Genomic DNA, 23,019 nt, shown 5'->3' with positions numbered 1-23,019 from the left:
AAATTTCATCTAGCCATTGTTAACGCATTTACAAGATTTTTCTTTCTTTCTTTCTATGTCCTGAAAATGGTTTGATTGAAACAAAAATTAGAATGACTCGACAAATTTAATAAAATATGCCCATTCAATTCCTGGAATAACTTATGTGCAAAATTCTTTTGCATATATGCAATTTGCTAAATGCATCAGCTTGCAAAACTACCACTCTGAATTTAAAGCAGTCTCAAATATGCAAATATCCGTTCAAGTAATGTTATAATAACTATTCGCATGCATTTTAAGTGTAGATGCCTAAATCAGTTTACTTTTGAAAATGTTCTGATTCCCAGTCAAAATCAGAATCAGATCCTTTGCATTTATAGTTATTTTATTCACTCTTCACTGAGGTATGACTAGCTACCACAAGGACTACCTGAAATTATTAAAAAATTGTCCTTATACCTCTTTGTTTTTTTCATTTATGATTAGTTATCATGATATATAATTATACAGGCATACCCTGGTCACCCTAGTCATACAACACATCAGGTTCCAGATCATTGTCACATAGTGATCACTGGTGCTTTATTTTTTTTACTTGTAGATGCATGTGATGGTTTAATAACATTTTCAAGTAGTCATATATGTGAGTAAATAACATAAATGAAGCATTCATTTACATCAGGTATGCAAATGAAAAATTTAGAATAATTTTCACAAATGTAAAAGTTGTTCGGAATAGCTTCACTTATGAGAACACTCCAATCAGTTTGGTCATCAATTAAAAGTGTATCCGTTTCAGCAAAAAAAACTCTTTTTTACAGATAAAAGTAGTATTAACTAATGTAGCACTTTTCACTTCATCTTAAACAACTGTCAACAAAAGTCACTGTTGCATCAACTGTTTAGCACTTTTCACTTTATTTTTAACAACTGTAACAATAGTAATGCAAAATTTTACAAAACATAATGGCATATATTCTGAACATATAATAGAACATGTTTTCCCAGTTTTAATTTTATGTGATAAAAATAAAACAAAAATGACAAAATTCTGAAAGCTTTGGATTGCTTTTGTATATATTTATAATAGAATAAGGCAGAAAAAAAGTCAACATTTAATTAAAACAATATATCTAAACAGTGAAAGGAAATATATTTCTTTGCATATAAAAATACCTGAAAATGACATAAGCTTCTTTTCTTCTAAATCCTTCTTTTTCAAAGCTTCAGTCAGTAGGGCTTGACGTTCTGCTGGAGATGATCTTTTTTCTAAAATAGCAAACCCAGCATCAGCAGCAGCAGAAGGCCTGGAAGCTTCAGAAAGTATTAAACCTGGAGGAAGTAATATTGCTGTTGTAGCAACCAAGCCCAATTTTGCATTCTCTTTTTTCTGGTTGAGAGTTTTTGCCCATCTTTCCATATCCTGCAAAAATAATTTGAAAATAAACTAATATTTCTTAAAATTCACATAATACAGATTTCTTCATTATCAAAATTGACTTAAATGTTGACTAGTTATCAGTGAAAGTGTAGCTTATTAAAACTTACTCAGATATTAAAAAGAATCAATACCTGATAACGGTATATGGTAAAAAATTGTTTTGTTTTATCAGTTAAATATATTTTTGAAATATTAATGTTGGATAACCTAATATATGATACAAAATGTATGTAAATAGGGAAGAGTATGTCACCTGCTGTAATCCATACATGAAATCTCAAGCATTTTGAAATTTTCATACAACTGCTTATATGATTTATTATACATAAGCCACCAATCAAAATCACTAGTGATTAAAAACTCAGCAGTATACTAATAGTATGGATAGACTAAGGGTTAGATTATTAGGAGGTAATTATTAACTTTTCTTTTATATGACTGTGAATTCTTGTTTATGAGAGATAAAAATGGCAGCTACTTCTTCCATGGAACACAGGTAGTTAAAATGAATGAGTAGAGTTTTTTTTTTTTTAGGTCAATTCCATGCACAAGAATTCACAAAAATGTATAACAAGTAGTGCCAAGAGTACGGAAGTAATCACGGATCTTCATGGAAGTACTTAAGAGAGAGAGAGAGAGAGAATACTACACTCTAGGCAGTATTTATATGATAGCGAGTAGAACAAGCTCGTTTGGAATGGGATCCCCCACCATTCAAAAGAAAGCAATATTCTATTATCTGAACATTCTGAACTTGTAAAGAAATCATGGAAATTCATTATATAGAGTGCCTGAAAGAACAGAACCATCACATATAAGACATACTCATATATGAGGATAAACTCATAGATTGTTATATGCAAGTAAGTGTTCAGATATGGTATGGAATTCAATCAGTTGGCAAAACAAAAAAAGACCATAAGACCAAAAACCAATTTGGGTTTATCCATAACATTCTACTATCCAATGATACCTGATATATACATTCCTATAGAATAGTTGCTGATAGATAGAAAGGCAGCAAATGCATTTCTTAATTATTTTGAAAAGAACTAAGATTACATGATTTCCAAGTTTTACTCTTTAGCTTGGAAATCAAGAAAAGTATGAGAGTGTGAAAAGCCAGCACAAACTTAAGAGTACAATTGGAGTATCAACAGAAGTTTTAGAAGATGCTCAAGATTTTTCTGATCTCTTGTTGATAGAATATCATCAACAAGAGCATGTATTTGATATGACAGATGTTATCTGATTATCAATGCAGTTGTTTGAGAACAAGCATGATGTCAGAAGGTTATATGGTGTAGTGAAGGAGAAATGACAATAGTTGGGTTGGTTAGGAATTGCAAATGCCATCTGGATGTGAGGGAAATTTTATCTTCAGACATTTTCAAAATTTTCCTTTTTTCCCCCTTCTTTTTATTAGCAGTAGGATCCTAGAGAAGTTAGAGAAAGAAGGTGAGATCATTACTTAGTTAGTTGTAGAATGCTTTATTTTTGCTATAAACTTCCTTGGTGCACGATGCTAGAGTGTTAAGGATCAGATCCAGGAAAATAATTCAAAGTGAAATTATGAATGCAGTGACCCATTTCAAAAATTATTTCCTGTAACAGAATCAGAGTAAGCTTTGGCATCAAAATATCAAAAGCCATGGACCTAACAGGAAAAGTAACATTTATGACAAGCATACCATTTTGCAGACAACTAAGAATAGTATACTGGTGGATGTATTTCTCGTTTCCCAAGAAGCAGTACAGATCACAAATCTATACCAATATGTGATTTGAACAACTCATGGGCATAATGGCATTAAATGTATAGGTGAAAATGTGAGATTGAAAATCAATCTGATGTATTGAAAGTCAATACTTCACAAGCTCTTCGGGCTAGACTGGTAAAAACAACAATGTAAGCAAAAAAACTTATTAAGGTGAATATGAAGGAAAAACATTCTTGGAGATAGTTTTCAGTATTCAGACAGACCACCACATTTATTAAACAATAAAATATAAAAGAATAAAAAACCTGACAAGTTTCGTTCATTAAGAGTTACATCATCAGGGGGGTAATGGTGTATAAAAGTTTAACACAACAACCAGAGATCAATTGATAATTAATAGTCCATAAGATGTTTTTTGACTTCACAGCTGTTCATTAATTGAGAACTTGAATACAAAATGATACATTCGTTATTGTATGCTTGTTGGAATAATGCTAGTTGTTGCTACGTTTTGTAGCTCACGTGTGTTATATCCAAGGTACGAGGCAGTTAATTTTTTGAAAGGCAGAACACACCTGATGTAAAATCAAGCCTTGATTTTTATTGCCCTGTGTAAGGATTCTAAGCATTTTTGCAACTTCCTTAAATTTTCTTGTGAAACAGTTCTTAGCAACATATAACATGTTTGTCTGTTGCCAGAGTACTTGATGGCCAGTAGTAGTTATGTAAAATGCTAAGCCTGATTTGTGTTCCCTTCTTTTTTTTTGACGTCTTTTATATGTTCCGCCATGCAGATTTCTCCTGACCTTCTGTCTGGCCTACGTAACAGATGCCACAAGAACAGTGAATCTGATAGAGGCCTAGTTTTTTCATAGGATGATATGGAGGTTTTTGGTGGATGTAGAAATCTTGATTTTTTGTAAAGGAAGAAAAGCCACTTTTATATTGTACTTGCAGAGCAATGTAGCCAATTTGTCTGTGATATTCTTGATGTATGGCAGCGTGATTGCGTTCTTGAAATCTTGTTTTGATGAGGGAGTTGCAGGAGCTGTGTTAAGAATTTTTTTTATTGTCTTGGGCTCAAAAACATTAAGTGTGAGGTTCTGTGTCAGGTAGTGTAATTCTTCATTTTGCTTCATCTATGTGCTAGATATATTGTATGCTCTGTCTTGCAAGGTTTTAATTATGCCTATTTTTTGCAATGGATGGTGGTGTGAGGAAGCATTAAGAAATCTTTAAGAAAGGTAGGAGAATCTCTTCCATCTACAATCAGTCTTAATGGGATATCTTTCTTGTGTATTTTTGGTGCTCAATAAATTCTTGGGACAAATGGATGTTTTGTGGTCGGTATTCTGTATACAGAAAAGGATAACCTTTTTTCCCTCTTCGTTTACTTCTACAAAGATATCAAGGAAAGGTAATTTTTTATGTTCTTCTAGTTCTATAGTGAATTTTATATTTGGATGCAAATTATTAAGATACTCTTTAAAAGCAATCAGTTCAACTACCGTTCCTGACCAAATGATGAAAATATCATCTACATAACGTAGCCAAACCTTTGGTCTTTTATGATAGTTTTTTTTAAAGCATTTGTTTCAAAATTTTCCATAAAAAGGTTGGCTGAAGCTGGAGAGGGGGGGGGGGAACCTGTGGCAAGTCCTTCTTTTTCCCAATATTTGTCTTGATAAATGAAAAAAGTGTTTTCCAGCAGTGTTTGTATAGTCTTACAATGTTCAGTTGGAAAAGGTTTTCAAGAAGATCCACTGTGTCATTTCTAGGTACATTAGTGAAGAGGCTGACTATATCGAAACTTGCTAAGATGTCTGAAGGTTCTATGTTTATATTCTTTACCTTTTTGATGAAATGTAAACTATTCTTTATAAATGATTCTGTTTTCCTATGTGTGTGGTGTTATCATGTTTGTCAGATATTTCGCTAAATTTGAGGTCGGAGAATCTCTCCCATCTAAATAAGCCTTAATAGGATATCTTTTTTTATGTATTTTTGGTGCTCCATAAATTCTCGGGACAAATGGATGTTTTGATGATAGAGATCTTTTTAATTCTTCAGGCCCATTAGGAAACTTTTTAATCAACTCATTAGTTTTATTATGCACTTGCCATGTGAGATCTCTGTCTAGGAGTGAATAGGTATTGGAATCCTCTAATAGGATGTTCATTTTTCTTGCGTATTTTTCTGAATTCATGACTACTGTTGCATTCCCTTACCTGCCTTGATTATCACGATGTTTATATCTTGTCTTAATTCTTTTAGGGCTATGGATTCCGCTTTAGATAAGTTTCCATGTGGTACGTTACATTTTAATAATAATGCTGAACTTTGTATGCGGATCAGATCCACTGAATCTCTAGGCAGATTGGGATTCCTTTCTCAATTTGTGCAATGATATCTAATTGTGGAATATGGTGAGGAGCTAAATAAAACCTTTCATTAAGAGTTTTTCTGCTGTTGACAGGACTTTGGAAGAAAGGTTAATCACCAATTTAGACTGATCTAGATTTTTCTTGTTTTTCTTTTTCTTGCTGAAGCAAATTAAACTTTTTATCAAATTATATTTCTTCTGATTAGCAACCGCTGTAGCTTTGTTGTACGTAATGCTATCAATATTATTCCAGAGGTTGGATGGCAGCAACGTAGCCAATTTGCTTTGTACAGCAAACATATCATGGTCTATCTTTGCAAGTCTTTGGCTACGATCTGTTCTATTAAAATAGCTAGTTCTGTTTGTTGGTAGATTCTATTAGCTTCAGTAGAGTGGAATACACGCTTAAGTCTTACGACAAACGAAACTTGTCGGGATTTTTATTGTTTAATAAACGTGATCTCAATACTGAAAACTATCTCAGAACTGCTTACTCACAGAAACCTTCGCTTACATATGAAAAACATTCTTGCTGGGAAAGCTCAAGCAGAGGCTGCAACAAAATGCACTGAAACCAATAAAGAAATTCTGAGACAGAGAAGAAATCCAAAATGAGAAGTTCAAGTTTTAATTCAATGAAATGCATCCACATGCCATACCTCAACCATTGGACACAAAATATCTCACTTTTAAGACCAAAAGAATTGTGGACAACCTAGGTGGGAGAACTGAGATGGCCACTGGTAAGGGATATGATGATGAATTCATTGAAAGAGGAGCAGTTTTCAGGAGTGAAAACTGAAATATATATGATGATGAGATCAGATGCGTATTGGTGAAATGGATTTCCGATTTTTTTCTTAATGAGTTTTTTTTTTTTTCCATGCCTCTTTGCTTTTATGCAGTGAACTATTCATTTCTTATGAGAATCATACTGAGTTATCCTAAGTTCCAATATATTAAGTAGCGATGTAGCTGTGTAGTATTTAAACTTTGGCATGTTTCAAAATATACCACATATCAACGCTGCTGCAAAATATTTGTGGTTTTTGTTTTAAGTCAATACAATAAAACAAGATCTCATTCTTTTTGGAGTTGCTGAAATGCCAAATCTACAGGCTGGATGAAGTCTGAATAAATAGCTGGATAAATATGACCTCTCCATTGCTTCTGCCTTAGTGTCACCACTTCTGTGTCTGCCTCCCACTGACGAGACCTCAATAAAGGTCGAAACTGGTCTGGGTAGTGGCCCTTCCCTTAATGCATAGCATTATACATGTCTGCAAGGGTCTCAGCATCTCTCACCGTACTTTGCATGGTGAGAGATGCTGAGACAAGGATGATGAGAGCTTGGTCCACCTTTGCTACGAGTTGCCAACAGATGCACCACCTTTCATCAGTCCTGAAGATATTTTCAGGTGCAAACTTTGTTTGCTCACACTTGGATAAAGGATTAAACTAAATTTATTATGGATGAAGTCCTTGACACAAACACATACAGTATCTAGCTTTTATAGTATAAAATGCAGAGAACCTACAATTTCTGACTGAACATCCAATCCTTCTCATGAAGCCGTAAGTAGGTATCCTGAAATTCAATGGCATACACCACAAAGAACAAGCAAACACTGAAAGTTTTTTTCACTTGGTTATACTATAAATTAAAGATGCCAAGAAATTATATTCTTGGTTTCTTCCTTTATCCAAGTAAGAAAACAAAGTTTGCACATGAAGTCACTTCACGACTGGGCTACTTGTATATAAAGGCTAATGACATCACATTAATTGCCTTAGTATCCCAAAATGCAATGCACATATGCTTACAGACATGTATAATGCTATGCATTATACATGTCTGTAAGCATATGTGCATTATACATTGTACCAAGGCTGAAGTAATGCAGAAGTCATATTTCTAGATACAAGTAGTCAAAAGGTGGTGTCACACCTTTCCCATAATGCCTAGCATTATACATGTCCATAAGGATATGTGCAGTACTTTATGGGATACTTAAGGCAATTAATGTGAAGTCATTACTCTATATACAAGTAGCCTAGTCATGAAGTGACTTTACATGCAAGCTTTCTTTCCTTACACTTAGATAAAGAATGAAACCAAGAATATAATTTCTCGCATCTTTAATTTAAAGTAGATACTATCAAGACCTGATTTTTATTTTAAGACAAACTATTAAGAAATTATTGAAACATAGCAGTGAATTTTATAGTTATAGCAAAATTTAAGTTTTGTAGATATGAAACTACATAAGATAAGGTGACAAAAATAATACTACAACCATACAGTGTAAATGAGAATGAAATAAGTGTAAGCAATGCACAGACCATGTCTATGTTTGAAGTGGGGATTATAAGTCCAGGATGTACACGATAAAGGTGCAATTTAAAATCAAGTACAAGGTGAGGATTCATGCTAGAGTGTAAAACATGTCAGATACAGTAATAAATTTATTGAAATTGAAACTAGCAATAAATATTTTGTACAGTAAATTTTCAGCAAGAAACAAGCAATTCAAAGAGACAGTACACAAAAAAAATCAGTTAACTAGTCACAAGTGCCATGAGCTAGATGGATCATATCAAATAAATAATAATTTCTGATATCTACTGAGAATGACAATCTCCGAAACTTGCAGAATCAAGAGGCAATCATTTGTATTTAAATTCAGAAAATGTAACAGGGATTCTATTTCTTGCTAACTAACAAATTTCACACTACCATTAAAGCAAAAGATTCATACTATATCCACTACTATTAATCATCTATATGGACCAAATTAACAAGGAAGTAGCATTAAATCTGTTATCAAAATTGAAGATAGTTAGCTTGCCATTATTCAAAACTCAAGAATTCACTACTGAGCAAACAAAGATGGGATGGCAAATTGGGATTTAGCCAACTAAATTGTATTCTTATTGGCTTAAACCAATATAACATGACAGCACAACATGATAGGACTGCATGTCAAATGGGCATTACCTAATTACCCCCCCCCCCCAAACACGCACCTTTGCTTTTGTCAGGGAATCAGGGTGAACATCAAAAAGTCAGCTACTGGAATAAATTCCAACTCAACATAACATTAAAATAACATTTAAGGAATGGGGTTATGGAAGATCCCGGGATTAAACTGTGATGTAAACAAAGAAAATGACAGCTGAGTGGGAAGCCCGCTATGCCTGTTAGGTGAAACCACACAAGCATTTCCCAAACTATTACAAAGGCTAAAGGCTATTTCCAAGGGAACTATTGTTGACTAAGAGATCTTCCGTGAGCTGAAAGTGGCAGAAACTATATATGTGGTTACTAATTAATTGAATGGCTCTTTAGATATTGAAAGTTTATTTTTCACTTGGTTAGAGTATAATAAATTTAGTTTAATCCTTTATCCAAGTGTGAGCCAACAAAGTTTGTGCCTGAAGTATCTTCAGGACTGGGGTAAGGTGGTACTACACCAGGGCAACTCGTTGCAAAGGTGGAGCAAGCTACCAACACTCCTGTCTCAGTATCTCCTATAATGCAAAACACATCTCCTTGCAGATATGTCTAATGTTATGCATTAAGGGAAGGGCCACTACCCAGACTAGTTTCAACCTTTATTGAGGTCTCTTCAGTGGGAGCCAGGCCCAAGTTGAGATACCAGGCAGAAGCATTAGCAGGTCATCTCTACCTATAGGAGCTGCCAAATGGTGTGCCACCCTTTTTTAATAAATTACTCTGGATTTAGAGAAAGATGTTGAAAGTTTATTTTTCACTTGGTTAGAGTATAATAAATTTAGTTTAATCCTTTATCCAAGTGTGTTTGCATTATAGAAGATACTGAGACAGGAGTGTTGGTAGCTTGCTCCACCTTTGCAACGAGTTGCCCTGGTGTAGTACCACCTTACCCCAGTCCTGAAGATACTTCAGGCGCAAACTTTGTTGGCTCACACTTGGATAAAGGATTAAACTAATTTTATTAGGCTCTTTAGATAGTGATGCTGCTGACTAGTGATAATGATGACTTTCTCCATTATTTTAGAGAGAATGGAGACGAGAATAATGACATGACAGTTCAATGAGTGATTGACTGGTTGATTTACTGGAAAAAGCTGAATATGTGCTTCTGCATCAGCAGAAGATTCTGGTGGTATCCAATAGGTCAGGCATATTGCCATGTGTTTGGTACATGGGCAGTTGAACAAGAGCAAGGCCCATTTGATTATGTATGTGAGAGAGAGAAAGCTGGAAGGGCAAAATTGCATTCAATAGTTAACAAGGGGGATCAGAAAGTTTGAATGCTGTTTGAGTAGGAGGCAAGTTTTCTACAGCTGTTACAAGTTGTAAGATAGCTCCCCCCTCCAAACAAAACTGAAGGTTTTTTTTTCCCTTAAACCACTTAGAAGATATTCAGATTTTCTGTTCTTGAACTATTTTAGTATGTTTGTTGGAGAACAAGCAAGCGTAGGGGGAAGACTCACAAACATATCATCCATGTTTGTGAGTCAAGCAATTCAAAGAAAAAAAAAATCAAAATTGATCACAGCAGGTTTTTAGACCAGGAGAGTAGAAACACTGACATGCGCAATAATAGTACCACTAATCCCATTTTAGAAGTTAGAAGAATTTCATCACTTGTCTACTAAACCACCATCCTGCTTACTAGAGGTCCAAAATGGCTTGAAAATGTTTGGTCACTCTAGAGCAAGATTTCTGGATTACTAAATCCTTAACTCACTCATGATACTAAAAAAATATAATGCAAGCTAAAAATAAATATGAATAAATAAATAAATTTGCTGACACCTTTCATTCTCTACAGGGAGTAAGCAAGACTGTCTTAGCTGTAACTGTTGAAGACTGAGGTGAAAGTTCAACCTCCACTGGTTGCAAATCAGAGATAGCTGGCCCAAGACTATTACTAATTATAAATGGCATCCCATGAAGAGAGGGAGGCAAATGCTGCCACTGTGGTCCCTAACAGAGTATATATTATTTGTGCAAATTACCATGGGTTCTATGGTTGATTTTTGGGAGTTTACGGGACAAAAAACTCAAGTTTTCAGAAGAAAAAATCTGCATGCCCATGCCAAACTAACTCAGGAACTGGTTGAAGAAGGTACTGATGCCATTATTAAGAAAGGAGAGGTCACGATTTTCGAGCATTTGCTCAATGACATGACCTTTTCCATTTCTGTTGGTGCTGTCCCACTAAGTGTTGTGTCCATTTAAAGTCACCCATGAGTAGTATGGGCTGAAACAGTTGTAATATAAGATTATCAAGTTCCATCTCATTTAATTCATAATCCAATTTTAAGAAATTAATATACTGTAATAAGAAATTCCATTGATAGACAAACTGATACAGCTTCCAGAGCAGTATTAAGCTGGACATGATGGAAAGAAGTATGATTGTTCACTAGGATAGCTACTCCACCACATGCAGAACCATCTCCAGTTCTGTCCTTAGGAACAACAGTGAAATTACTTAAGGTAGGTCCTCACCGAGTTTGAATATGCTAATACAGACAGCAACGGAAAGGCTCGTGATTCTGCAGAATCTTGATATCATTAATATTCTGGTTTGTTGTTGCTGTCTTGTCCTTTGAAGAGTCTTAGATATTTCTATGTGCTCCTTGAACTGCTTTGGCTATGTCAAGGAATTTGTTCGTATAGAGCTGTTGTTTAGGGTCTATTGATTGCAAGGCTGCTGTAATTGCTGGACAGGTAAAAATGTGAGTGGGTGTCAGTTCAGTTCAGTATTAGAGCAGTTATTGTAACAGCTATAATAAGTTCTATATGTTCTCGTATCATCCGTATTGATCTTCATTCCTCTAAAATGTCTTGTTCGGAGTCTTGCTATCATGGTGGAGGTCTTTCTGTCAACATTGATTTCGGGAATTTGGCATTGTAGCCCTGATTTTAGTGGGTTTAGTTTAGGTTTTGCTAGTGCATTAGCATCAGCAAGAGTTATCATGTCAGTTTCTTGGCTGAGTTCTTTGGCCTCTTTTGCTAATTTATCAACTGCTTCATTATAATCAATATCTACATGAGCAGGAATCCATTATAAAATGCAACTTTTTCCCAAACACTTCAGTGGTTTAAGAGTTTATGCATGTCTTGTGTGAGCTTGGTATTACCATTTTTGATTGCCTCCATAGCTGATCTTGAGTCACTGTAAATTATAATTCCCTCTGATTGTTGAGATGATGTTAATCTTAAGTAGACTTTGGTGCTTTATTTATTGCATAGAGTTTGCTGGTAAAATTGGAAACAATTCTCCCAGATCCAACTTTTATTGAAAGTTTTTCACCTTTCGGGAGTAGAAGGAGAGCACCAGCGCCTCCATTAATCATATTGGTGTCTGACAATCTATCAGTATAACAAATAACTTGTTTGGAGAATGAAAGAAGGTTGATAGCATTTAAGCCTTTTTTTTTTTTTAAGCGTTTCTTTTTGATTCTTTTTTTTTTTTGTAGAGGATTTGGTAAGGTTTAGATTTATGGAGGTATTTGAAGGTAAAGGTCTGGAAAATAGAGGTTCTTTGCTTATGTTGCATTTAGATGATCAAGAACTATTTCCTTCCTTCCTGATAGTGTCATCATATTGTAGAGTTGACGATCTGTGAAGTCTGCATTTTTGATTCCAATGTTCATAAGTTTTTAGTGAGATATGATTGCTATAGTAGCTTCTGATATTATTAATGAATTTCATGGTGGCAAACTTCTGTCTGTCCTCCAGCAGGTCAAGCCAGCATTCCTGTTGGGCTCTGATGTTGTTAGTGAATGAGACTTTACCAATGATATTCTGGTAAAACCCACAACAGTTCGATTGTAAAAATTTTTCTACTGTTTTGGTTTTGTTATAGACTTGTCTGATTTCCAAGATGTTCAGGGCTTACTTGTCAGATTTCTATTTATCAACTGATTTTGGGAAGTCCATCTCTTCCTTTGAAAAAATATTCAATACATCATCTGATATGTCAGGATCATTTGGTAAGCTTAATTTACTTTCAGTGGATACCGAGATTTTGTGACTGATGCAATCAACAGAGAGGAGCACTCACAATCATAAAGTTCAGGTAGCTTGAAATTATCAGATGGTGGAATAGACATACAAGTTTGAGTTACTGCTGACATTTTCTTAACAGCTACCTTCTCAGAATAAGAGGATCTAAGAAGGACAGCGGCAGCTAATTTCCTTTTTGCTCCCTAATATTTTGTACTGTTTTAATCTTTTGAATTTAATTTTTATCCTTCTACTTCAGACATGCACCAGAGTAAGCTGGATGATCTCCCTGACAATTGACACACTTAGCTTTCTTTAAAGAGCAAGATTTGTTATCATGCTCTTTACTACTACACTGGGCACAGGTGGTTGAACCATGACAGGAAGTTTGGGTTTTAAAACGGTGTAGGGACAGCGATATCATTCCTAATTGCATCAGGCTAAAGAGAAAATTCACTTCAACAAAGGCACAAAGAATATACCACCGCATGGAGAAAGCACTACTGAGAGAGCAGATCCAAGCTACCAGAAAGAACCTAGCCGCTATACAAAACCAGCTACTAAAAGAAAAAACGGAGCTGTCTAGCTACTTAAACGCAGATATCTGGATAATCCTAGAAAGGATTACGGACAACACAGCAAACCACATCCAACAAAGAAAGAAAGAAAACCTAATTTCCAAATTTCAAAGACTAAAAGAACGACAAAACCAGCCACCATATTCAAAGTTTGCCACAGTGAACAACAACAACCAACCAGAAGCAAGAAACAACAGGAGCCACCAATCACCCACAGGTATCAATAACATAATTAACCTATCTAACCACATCCAACAAAGAAAGAAAGAAAACCTAATTTCCAAATTTCAAAGACTAAAAGAACGACAAAACCAGCCACCATATTCAAAGTTTGCCACAGTGAACAACAACAACCAACCAGAAGCAAGAAACAACAGGAGCCACCAATCACCCACAGGTATCAATAACATAATTAACCTATCTAACCACGCTCTAAACAAAGATGAAATCTCTATACTTAACAAAGGTTTAAATTTTGTTATAGCACCGAAAACGATAGACAAACTTGAAGTTATTTGTAATATGGAAAGAGGCCTAAGATTCATACCTAATAACATAGCAGACAAAATATGTATAGAAACCACTAACATTTTAAACCATAACAAAACAATAACAAGCAACATAACTAAACACAAATTAACAGCGATAAAATCACTTAAAACAAATCCGAACATAGTAATAACCAGAGCTGATAAAGGAAATGCCACTGTCATTTTAAACCATACCACTTATATAGAAAAAATGAATCTGCTGGTCTCTGGCAATAACACATACAAATTAGTTAACTACAACCCCAACTAACAGAACAAAAGACAAAACAGCGAAACTACTTAAATCAATTACCACATGGCCCAAAGATACAGTCAAAAAACTCATTATGTGCGCTCCTCTAGAATTTATAGGCTACCAAAAATTCACAAAGAAAACACCCTGCTAAGACCTATCGTTGAAGGAATTGATAGCCCGACGTATCACTTAGCCAAAAAATTAGCGGCAACACTCATGGAGTTGGTAGGTCATTCCCCTTCCTATATCAAAAACACACAACACTTCATAAACATCATCAAAGACATTACATTAGAAAAAGATGATTTATTAATTAGTTTTGACGTCTCTGTCCTCTTTACGAATGTCCCAATCAATGACACAATCCTTCTCCTACAGAGCAAATTCCCTCCAGATATCACGGCGTATTTTGCGCATGTATTATGGTCGGGTTATTTTGTATGGCAAAACGCCTTCTACTTACAAAAAGAAGGCACAGCCATGGGCTCGCCATTATCCCCTCCTATTGCTAACTTTTACATGGAACATTTTGAGCAACTTGCCCTAGCTTCCTCCCCTCTAAAACCCTAAGTCTGGCTTAGATACGTTGACGATGTTTTCGCGATCTGGCCTCATGGCCGCCAGACATTAGACACATTCCTTAGCCACCTAAACAAACAACACAAACACATACAGTTCACAATTGAAATTGAAAAACACAACACACTTCCGTTTCTAGATACACTTGTCACACGTCTTCCCTCGGGCAATCTTTCCTTCACTGTTTATCAAAAACTGACACATACGGGACAATATATACACATAAACTCCTACCACCACCCAACACAAAAACTAGGTGTCATCAACACACTAGAAAACAGAGCTCAGACAATTTGTTCGAGTGAACAGGCACTGAAAGATGAATTTAAAATTATCAGTAATAACAAAAAAAACGGATACAGCCAAAACACTATAAACAAAATTCTCTACAAAACCACAATAAAAAACAAAGACAAAACAGACTACAGTAAAACTATAACCATTCCCTACATTAAAGGAATATCAGACAAAATAAACAGAGTACTACAAAAGTACAACCTCAAAGCCACCTTTAAACCTCCTGCAAAATTAAAAAGCTTACTCAACTCATCCAAAGACCCACTCCCTCCACTAGTTCACCCTGGAGTATACCGGATTTATTGTACTTGCAACATGCCATATATAGGAGAAACAGGATGCACTATTCCTATTAGACAAAAAGAACATAAACGACACATTAAATATAATAATTATGGTGAAGCTGGCCTTTCTGATCATGCCCTGAATACCTTACACAGAATTGACTGCAAAACCACCAGCTGTCTACATCACACTAGAACATGGCATGAACGAAAATTCAAGGAAGCCTGTGAGATTATCAGCAACCACCCCAATCTGAACAACAATGATGGTTTAAAAATCCCAAATATATGGAAGGTATATATTCGACCTTCCTCACCAAGAACAACTATAAACAGGAAGGTAGAAAAATCCAGTAGTGTAAATCAAAAATAAGAATTGTAATACTAAAAATAGGACACCAATTGTTTCTGAAAGAAAACCATCTAAAAGAATGTTTATTCCTGTCATTGTAAAAAAGAATTTAGCTTGATGTAAAAATTTATTTATTTATTCATTTTTTTTATTATTATTATTATTTTTTTTTTTTTTCACCAGAGGTCACGCCAGTAGAATAACATGTGATCAAATCATTGTTTCTCTAGCTTACAGTTAATGATGTAACTCGGCTTGTCTTGCTTATTTATGTACGTTCCAGATGATGATCTTGATGTGAAGATCGAAATGTCGGGAAAATAAAAAAAGTTTTTTTAACACGGTTGTAAATTCCATAAAATTTTGAAAATGAAGTTTGGGTATTTCCATATTTCTTACATTTATAGTATCTCAGTGGATTAGTGATGTACAGTCTTCATACTACCCTGCTTTTGCAGATGTTGGAAGCTTGAGTGTATCAAAAGTATGATGTTGCTGGATGCACCTTGTACCTGCCATTCTCTGAGTTTTAAGCTTAAACATATTCCTCATCTAGAACATCAAGAAAATCCTATTCTGATAATCACTGTCTAGAAGAGTTTAGTGTTTTATGAGGTGTCAATGTAATTGGTATGTCACCCATTAATGTAGTCTTCAGCAATTTTTCTGAGTACTGCTGACTACATATTTCTACAAGCATATCACTAGAACATAGTTTCTTGATTGTTTTTGAAGATCCTGCCAGTCCTACTAAATCCTTCTGAAAAATAAATGTGACATCTTCCACAATGGCTTTTCTCCTGTTGCACGAATGATGAGAAACACTGGTACATCAAATAGTATCTATGTTATCAGTACTCCGCTGGAACTCTGTTAGGGCCTTTAAAACACTTCAGAATGAAGTATTCATGCTCAAGAGATTTTCTGTTCAGTGCCAGAGCTCTCTCCCACCCACCATAGAGCCATATATGGATAACCAATGACTAGAAAGCAATGAATGTGCTCAGAAGCGGATGCTATACTGGCACCAAAGAAAGCCTTGAGCCTGGGGTAGAAGACTTACTGAACACCACTGACCTTGCAGATAAGCCCACTAGCCAACTGATCCCATCCTGGCAACCCAGGACTGCCCATCTTGTCAAAGCAGAAACCAAAGAATTGCAAGACTACCAGGATTCCCCCTTTCTGGATGTTATGGGTTGCACTACATGGCAAACACTATGGCAGGGCCTTAGATCCCAGCAATTGTGGTCTGGAAGAAAGAATAGTAAAAAAAAAAGACTCAGGAGAAGTGCAGCAAAGAAAAAGATGAAGAGTGAAAAAGGCCAGTACCACCACCACAGATTGTATCCCAGAAAGAGGGAGGGTAAAAATGGTAAAAAGGTCATCACTTTCTCTAGACACTAAGCAATTTTTCCAAGATTTTAAAGAGACTAGTTAGAGCAATAGAACAGTAAATGTTTGTGAACTTTTGGTGCTTCCTAGCTTTAGGAAAGCAAAATTGCTTTATGCCATGAATCTAGCAATTGCACTTTCATAAGCATTTCTTTATTATGTAAAGTAGTTGATCCATGGAAGAATGATATTTTAATAGTTCATAACAGGTAGCAAAGAGTAAGAGTAACATTTTCAGTGTTTCCTAGCCCATTTAATGAGAAATTAAGTTCTTATTTCTTCTCTTTTTCTGAGAATGCAAAGTTTAGGATATGAAATTGCTGCTGATGCTATTAATCAAGAAGATAGCTGTCAGCTGAGTATCTGCAATTGCCTAGGAATCAGCAAAACTATCACATTCAGTATATTTCAGAATAATGTACACTATACCTACCCTTCATTTTATATACAGGGCAGTCCCCAGGTTATGAACGAGATATGTTCCTGAGAACGTCTTTAAGTCGGATTTGTATGTAACTCAGATCCATGATAAACAGTTCAAATATGGTAATAATAATAATAATAACAGTACTATAATGGCTCATATGTAGCAATAATAATACAGTATAATACTGTAATAATAATAATAATACCGTTATACTGTAATAATAAGTTACAGAAACTATTGTGCTCTTTCTTTTAATTCAAACAAACAGAACATAAAAGCAAACTCATTCAAAAAGTTTAGATAGGAGAAACTTCAAAAAAGAATATTAAAGGTTGCATCAATGTCTTGCTTACTGGAAGGAGCATTTCTGAGGCAAGAAGATAGGCTAACATTAATCGGAAGATAATGACGATGATGAAGATAGTGCTAGAGTGGATGGACCTGGTGCTGGAAAATCAGGATTGGATTCTGTTTCTGGAGGAGGAGAGCTTACCACCAAAGTCGGTTTCTTGAAAAAGGTATCTAGGGTTGTTTGCACAGCCTTTTTCTTTTTTTCATCATAAATGGCCTTGTAGCAGTTAGTGAGAACATCAGCTGCTACAAGGCTCCTCAAGTTTAGTAAATCCTGCTTCAATGAGATGAAAGGCTTAAGCTAATTCTTCTGTCGTAAACTTTCTTGGCTCTGGATCTTCTGATTCTCCATGTACTTTTGTTTCTATCAGCTGCTTCTCTATTTCCATAAAGTCTTCATTGGTTAATTCTTCTAAATGGGACTCTAGTAAGTCAATGATATCATTTTCAATGATGTCCAATTGCAGTGCATTGCCACCATCCACCACAGCTTTTCTGGCTTCAGTGGTGTCTTCTGTGAAGATATGAAAATCATCACAAAATTGAGGGCACAGTTTGTTCCACCTGTTGATTGCTTCACTTCCTCCAAAAAATCAGCAATGTTTTTGGATGTTATAATTCTTTCAGAACTCTCTCAAGGTTATCACATCATCTTCGTAGTCCTGTCTCCTTGCGGGAATGTACGCTGTAAGTAATAAGCCTTAAATGCAGAAATGACTCCCTGGTCCATTGGCTGTAGTAATGATGTAGTGTTGGACATCCAGCATCTAAAGATGCTGGATGTCCAAGCACAAGCAGAATTTTAAAGGAAATTTTCTTTTACAAATATTAACGTTCCACAGCAGGAATAAGACAGTTCAAGATCCAATCTTCAAACATGGCCAAGTGTGATCCAGGCTCTTAAATTTGATTTCCAAATAACGGAAAGAGCTGCTTTAATAATGCGGCTAAGCGTAGGTTTGCTTACATGCGCAAAAGAAACTAGTTCCCAAATTATTAATTTAATTATCCTTATGGGGAAACCTTGGGTGCCTGTTCGTAGGTACGGAATGCTGTAAGTCGGGTTGTAGTAATTGTAACCCAGGGACAGTCTGTATTTTATTCCATACCACTTTTAAGTCAGTTGTATAGATTATAGATGATATCCCTAGTCTCTTAATTTGGATCATAGTTCATTATCCAGAACAAAGAAATTTCATTAACATAACCCGCTTAAGAATAACTGAGTGTTCTTACAAAGTGTTACCATCAATTAATACCAAAGTACAGCCACTTTACCAAGAACTGCACACTGTGAAATTTCTATAGCCTTTAATTAGAAAGATTCGGAATATAATCTTTTGAATAGCTGATACCAACAGGTCTTATGGTCCTGATTCCCTGCTTCCTTAATTGTGCTTAAACCTCATGCTCCAGAACTAATGCCCAGCCTATATTATCTTCAGAAACATTTAGTCCTCTGGCAACAGCAAAAAAAACAAGCATATATTCCATCCATCCTTGGTTACATTGAAAGGAATGGAGAAAGTCATCATCAATCAACTCCTTCACCACAGAATCCTACTAGCAGCAACCAACAATATGAATTGTGTCATTTCAGCCAAAGGGGATCTCCTTGCCACTACTACCCATGGACATAAGCTATGGAGAGAGAGAGAGAGAGAGAGAGATGATGATGAAACTATGTCTCCAGACCAGCATTTCCCATTGTTCAGTCCATAGCCTGATACCAGTCCTTAGAACAAAATTACTGGTATGCAGTAAACAAAAATTAAAATATTGCACAATATAAATAATAAAATAAATAAATAAATAGCTGGAAATGTGTCACTATTGTTTATTCGAGTTTAAGAATATGCTTAGAAAGAAACACACTAAGTCTGGGCTCATTGCCTAAAAAGATACCAGGAAAAATATCAGATTTTTTCCCTAATAATTACAAATCACTTATTTAATTCCAGGGGTGCTTAAAGGTCAAAGCTGTATAACTGAGAGGAGACCTCCACGTAACCTTTAAAGGAATGTGAAGAACCGACCAGGGCTTCTGACCTAATGTCCAATCCTCACCTTCTCGTGGTGCACCCTGTTAGGTATCTACCTGGATACTGAACGAACGAGGATGGGCTGGCAATTTGGGATTTAGCCAACCAAATTGTATTCTTATTGGCTTAAACCACAATATTAAATGATGGTACAACATGATAGAATTTCATGCTAGCTGGGGCGTTGCCCGGTTAAACAAGGCCCCCCGCTGTTTTCGCCAGGGAAATAGCGAACAGCGAAAAGTCAGCTACTGGAACAAATCCTAAAACACACCCAACTCAACATCACCAGAACTGAAGATCGGTAGTATCAACATAAGAAGCCTGAATGACAAAGAAATGGAGCCAGCTGAGGAATTAGATAAGTACCAGATCGACATAATAGGGGTGACTGAAACAAAAAAGACCAAACTGGTGAGCTCTTTCTGAGCAATAAATACAAAATGTTATATTCAGGTAATGACAATCAAGGAAAAGAAGGAGTAGCCATAGTATTCAACACTAAATATGAGGCTAATCTTCTTGAATGGCAGACAATTTCAAGTAGAGTGATATGGAAAAATATCAGAATGAGGAACTGGACAATGAGACTTATTTGTGTCTATGGTCCCAAAGAAGGTTCTCCTAAGGTAGAAGTAGAGGAATTTTTTGAGGTTTTAGAAAAAGCAACTGACACAATAAAAAATTGTCCTTGTTGGGGATCTAAATAGCAGAGTAGGAAATGATTGTCAGACAAACAAAAATATTTTGGGAAAATTTGGAGAAAACAGGTAAAGCTAATAATAATAGCAAATACTTGTTGGTTTTCTGCTCATGACATGGACTGGTTATTACTAACACCATGGTCCAACATAAAAATTTGCACAAATTCACATGGAGAGAGGGGGCAAGGAATAAGAAAAGTCTCTTTGACTATGTTATTGTTGATAGTGATGATTTCTCTCTGGTGCAGGACACTAGAGTGTACAGAGGATTTGAAATTGGAAGTGATCACCATTTAGTCTTGAGCAGGATAAAATTGAATTTCATATTGAAAAGAAGAACATGTAAGAAAGTTTTAAAACGAATAAAAGTTGAGCAGCTTTCAGATGTGAACTGTAGACTAAAATATACAAACATTATTCAAGAAAAAATTAAAGAGTTTGAGAACAGGAATCAAACCTTGGAGATTTAGTGGCAAGCTCTGAAGAAAACCCTGACTGATTCAGCTAGAGAGGCATGTGGTGAAGTTGTCTGCAAGGATAGAAAAATTAGAACTCCATGGTAGACACAGGAAGTTAAAGAGGGGCAGTGAAGGAAAAGAAGAAAGCATATCAAAAGTTCCTGCCAAATAAGTCAGCTTGTGCTCTTAGAGAATACAGAGATAAATGTAAGAAAGCTAAACACTGTGTAAAACAAGCTAGACAAAAGTCATGGGAAGACTTTGGTAAGAACATAGAAAATAAATATCAAGAATATGGTAAAATATTCTGGAGGTTGTTGAAGAAGCTCAGAAATGGAGGAAAGAGTGCTGTAAAAGGAATTAGAGATGATAAAGGTGATATGAAAACTGGAGAAAAAGATATCCTTGAAGTATGAAGTAATTACTTCGAAAAATTGCTAAATGAACAGTGATGAGAGCACAGTGATAAAAAACACTGACCAGGCATGTAATCAGGAATACATATCCATGCTTGAAGTAGAAAAAGCCAATAAAAAGTCTGAAATGTGGAAAGGCAGCTGGCGTAGATGATATTAGACCAGAAATGCTCACGTATGGAGGTATAAAAGTTTTACAGTGGCTACACTGCATAGTTCAGAGGGCCTGGACAGAGGGATGTATAACTGATGATTGGAGTAGAGCTCTCATAGTACTCCTATATAAAAAGGGAAATAAAACTGATTGTGAGAATTACAGAGGTATTTCTCTGCTGAGTGTTTCTGGTAAGATTTATGCCAGTATACTTGAGAAACGGTTGAGAAGGATTGTGGAAGAGAAACTTGGTGAGGAACAAGCTGAATTCAGGCCAAATAGAGGCTGTCAGGATCAGATATTCACTTGACGACAAATGGTTGAAAAAAGTCATGGGAATATAACAAAGATCTGAATTTAAGTTTTGTAGATCTGCAAAAAGCATATGAGAAGCTATTCAAAACACTACAGTTGTATGGTGTCAGTGGATCATTATATCAAGCAATACTTAGTCTTTATATGAGTTGTAAGTCAGCAGTTAGAATTGAAGGAAGTACAGGAAGATGATTTAATGTTAAATCTGGTGTCAGACAAGGATGTACATTATCACCTCTGTTATTCATTATCTATATGGATTACATTATGAAGGAAAGTGGTATTAAACCTGATATCAAAATTGGAGATGTTAATGTCAGTTCTTTGCTTTATGCAGATGATGTTATACTTCTAAATAAATCCGCTACAAGTCTGCAAGATTCCATGACTAGATTGAATAACTGTTGTGATAGATATGGTATGAAGGTCAGCAATCACAAGACAAAGATAATGAAAATGGGCAGAAGCATTTAAAATATCAGCTGCATTGTGAATGGAGAACCTATAGAACAAGTAAAACATTTCAGCTACTTAGGCACGATTTTTAGTGAAGATGGTAAATTAAATATGGAAATAGACAACAGAATCAACAAAGCTGGTATGGTAGGAAGTCAACTGAATAAATTTATATGGAATAAGAGAGAAATTAAAACACTAAATTAGATGTATACAAGACAGTGTTCAAACCAATTTTAACTTATGGATCTGATAGCTGGATCAGAAGTAAAACACTTGACCAAAGACTAGAGCCCGCAGATATGAGAGTCCTGAGAAAGATTAGGAGCGTGAACAGATGGCATCAATGGCAATATCATATTAAAAACGAGGATATTAGGAATGAACTTGACATTGTCAGCATCCAGGAATGCGTTAGCAGAGCTAATCTCAGGTGGTATGGTCACTTAAACAGAATGAGCGAGGAAAGATTAGCAAAACAAGTGTTCTCTGCCAGGTTGGCAGGAAAAAGACCCAGAGGAAGACCAAGATATAGGTGTTCACTTTATTGATACAGTAAAAAGTGCCTTAGAAGATAGATATATATAAATATAAGATATAACAATGTTGTAGCTTTGACAGGTAACAGATTGATTTGGCAGAAAATTGTAGGTCGGAAGTTAGTAATGATGGAAATCAAATGTATTGGAAATGCCTATAGGCATTTCCAATACATCTGATTGCAAAGGCCTACTTACAAATTACTACATTACAGTTTGCCACTTGACGGTAATTCTTGTCTCCTCTTTCATTCTACCTGCCTTTGAGCTCCTAAGACCTTTAGTTTTTCTAAAATACAACTTCTTTGAGCTTCAAGGCATAGCTTGCTAGACCTGACTAACTTGTATTGTGG

The 23,019-nt window shown here is 35.5% G+C and overlaps 1 protein-coding gene across 3 annotated transcripts in view; it reads right to left on the bottom strand.

The window, feature by feature from the left end:
- LOC150101823 (RNA-binding protein 5-like) overlaps positions 1-23,019 on the bottom strand; it is a 455,027-nt gene that overhangs the window by 120,423 nt on the left and 311,585 nt on the right. For all 3 annotated transcript variants that reach the window (XR_016549043.1, XM_090400660.1, XM_090400661.1), the window contains exon 19: positions 1,159-1,405. Coding sequence is in view for 2 of the 3 variants with exons in the window: in XM_090400660.1 (XP_090256786.1) it covers positions 1,159-1,405 (247 nt within the window). In the remaining variant the exon portion in view is untranslated. The remainder of the gene's footprint in view (positions 1-1,158; positions 1,406-23,019) is intronic.

Source organism: Typopeltis vanoorti, chromosome 11 (assembly GCF_054136105.1).
Source record: "Typopeltis vanoorti isolate ZY-2024b chromosome 11, IOZ_Tvanoo_1.0, whole genome shotgun sequence".
In the NCBI taxonomy this organism is placed as follows: domain Eukaryota; kingdom Metazoa; phylum Arthropoda; class Arachnida; order Uropygi; family Thelyphonidae; genus Typopeltis; species Typopeltis vanoorti.
The sequence above is the reverse complement of the archived record's forward strand: the minus strand, read 5'-3'. Positions and strand labels throughout refer to the sequence as shown.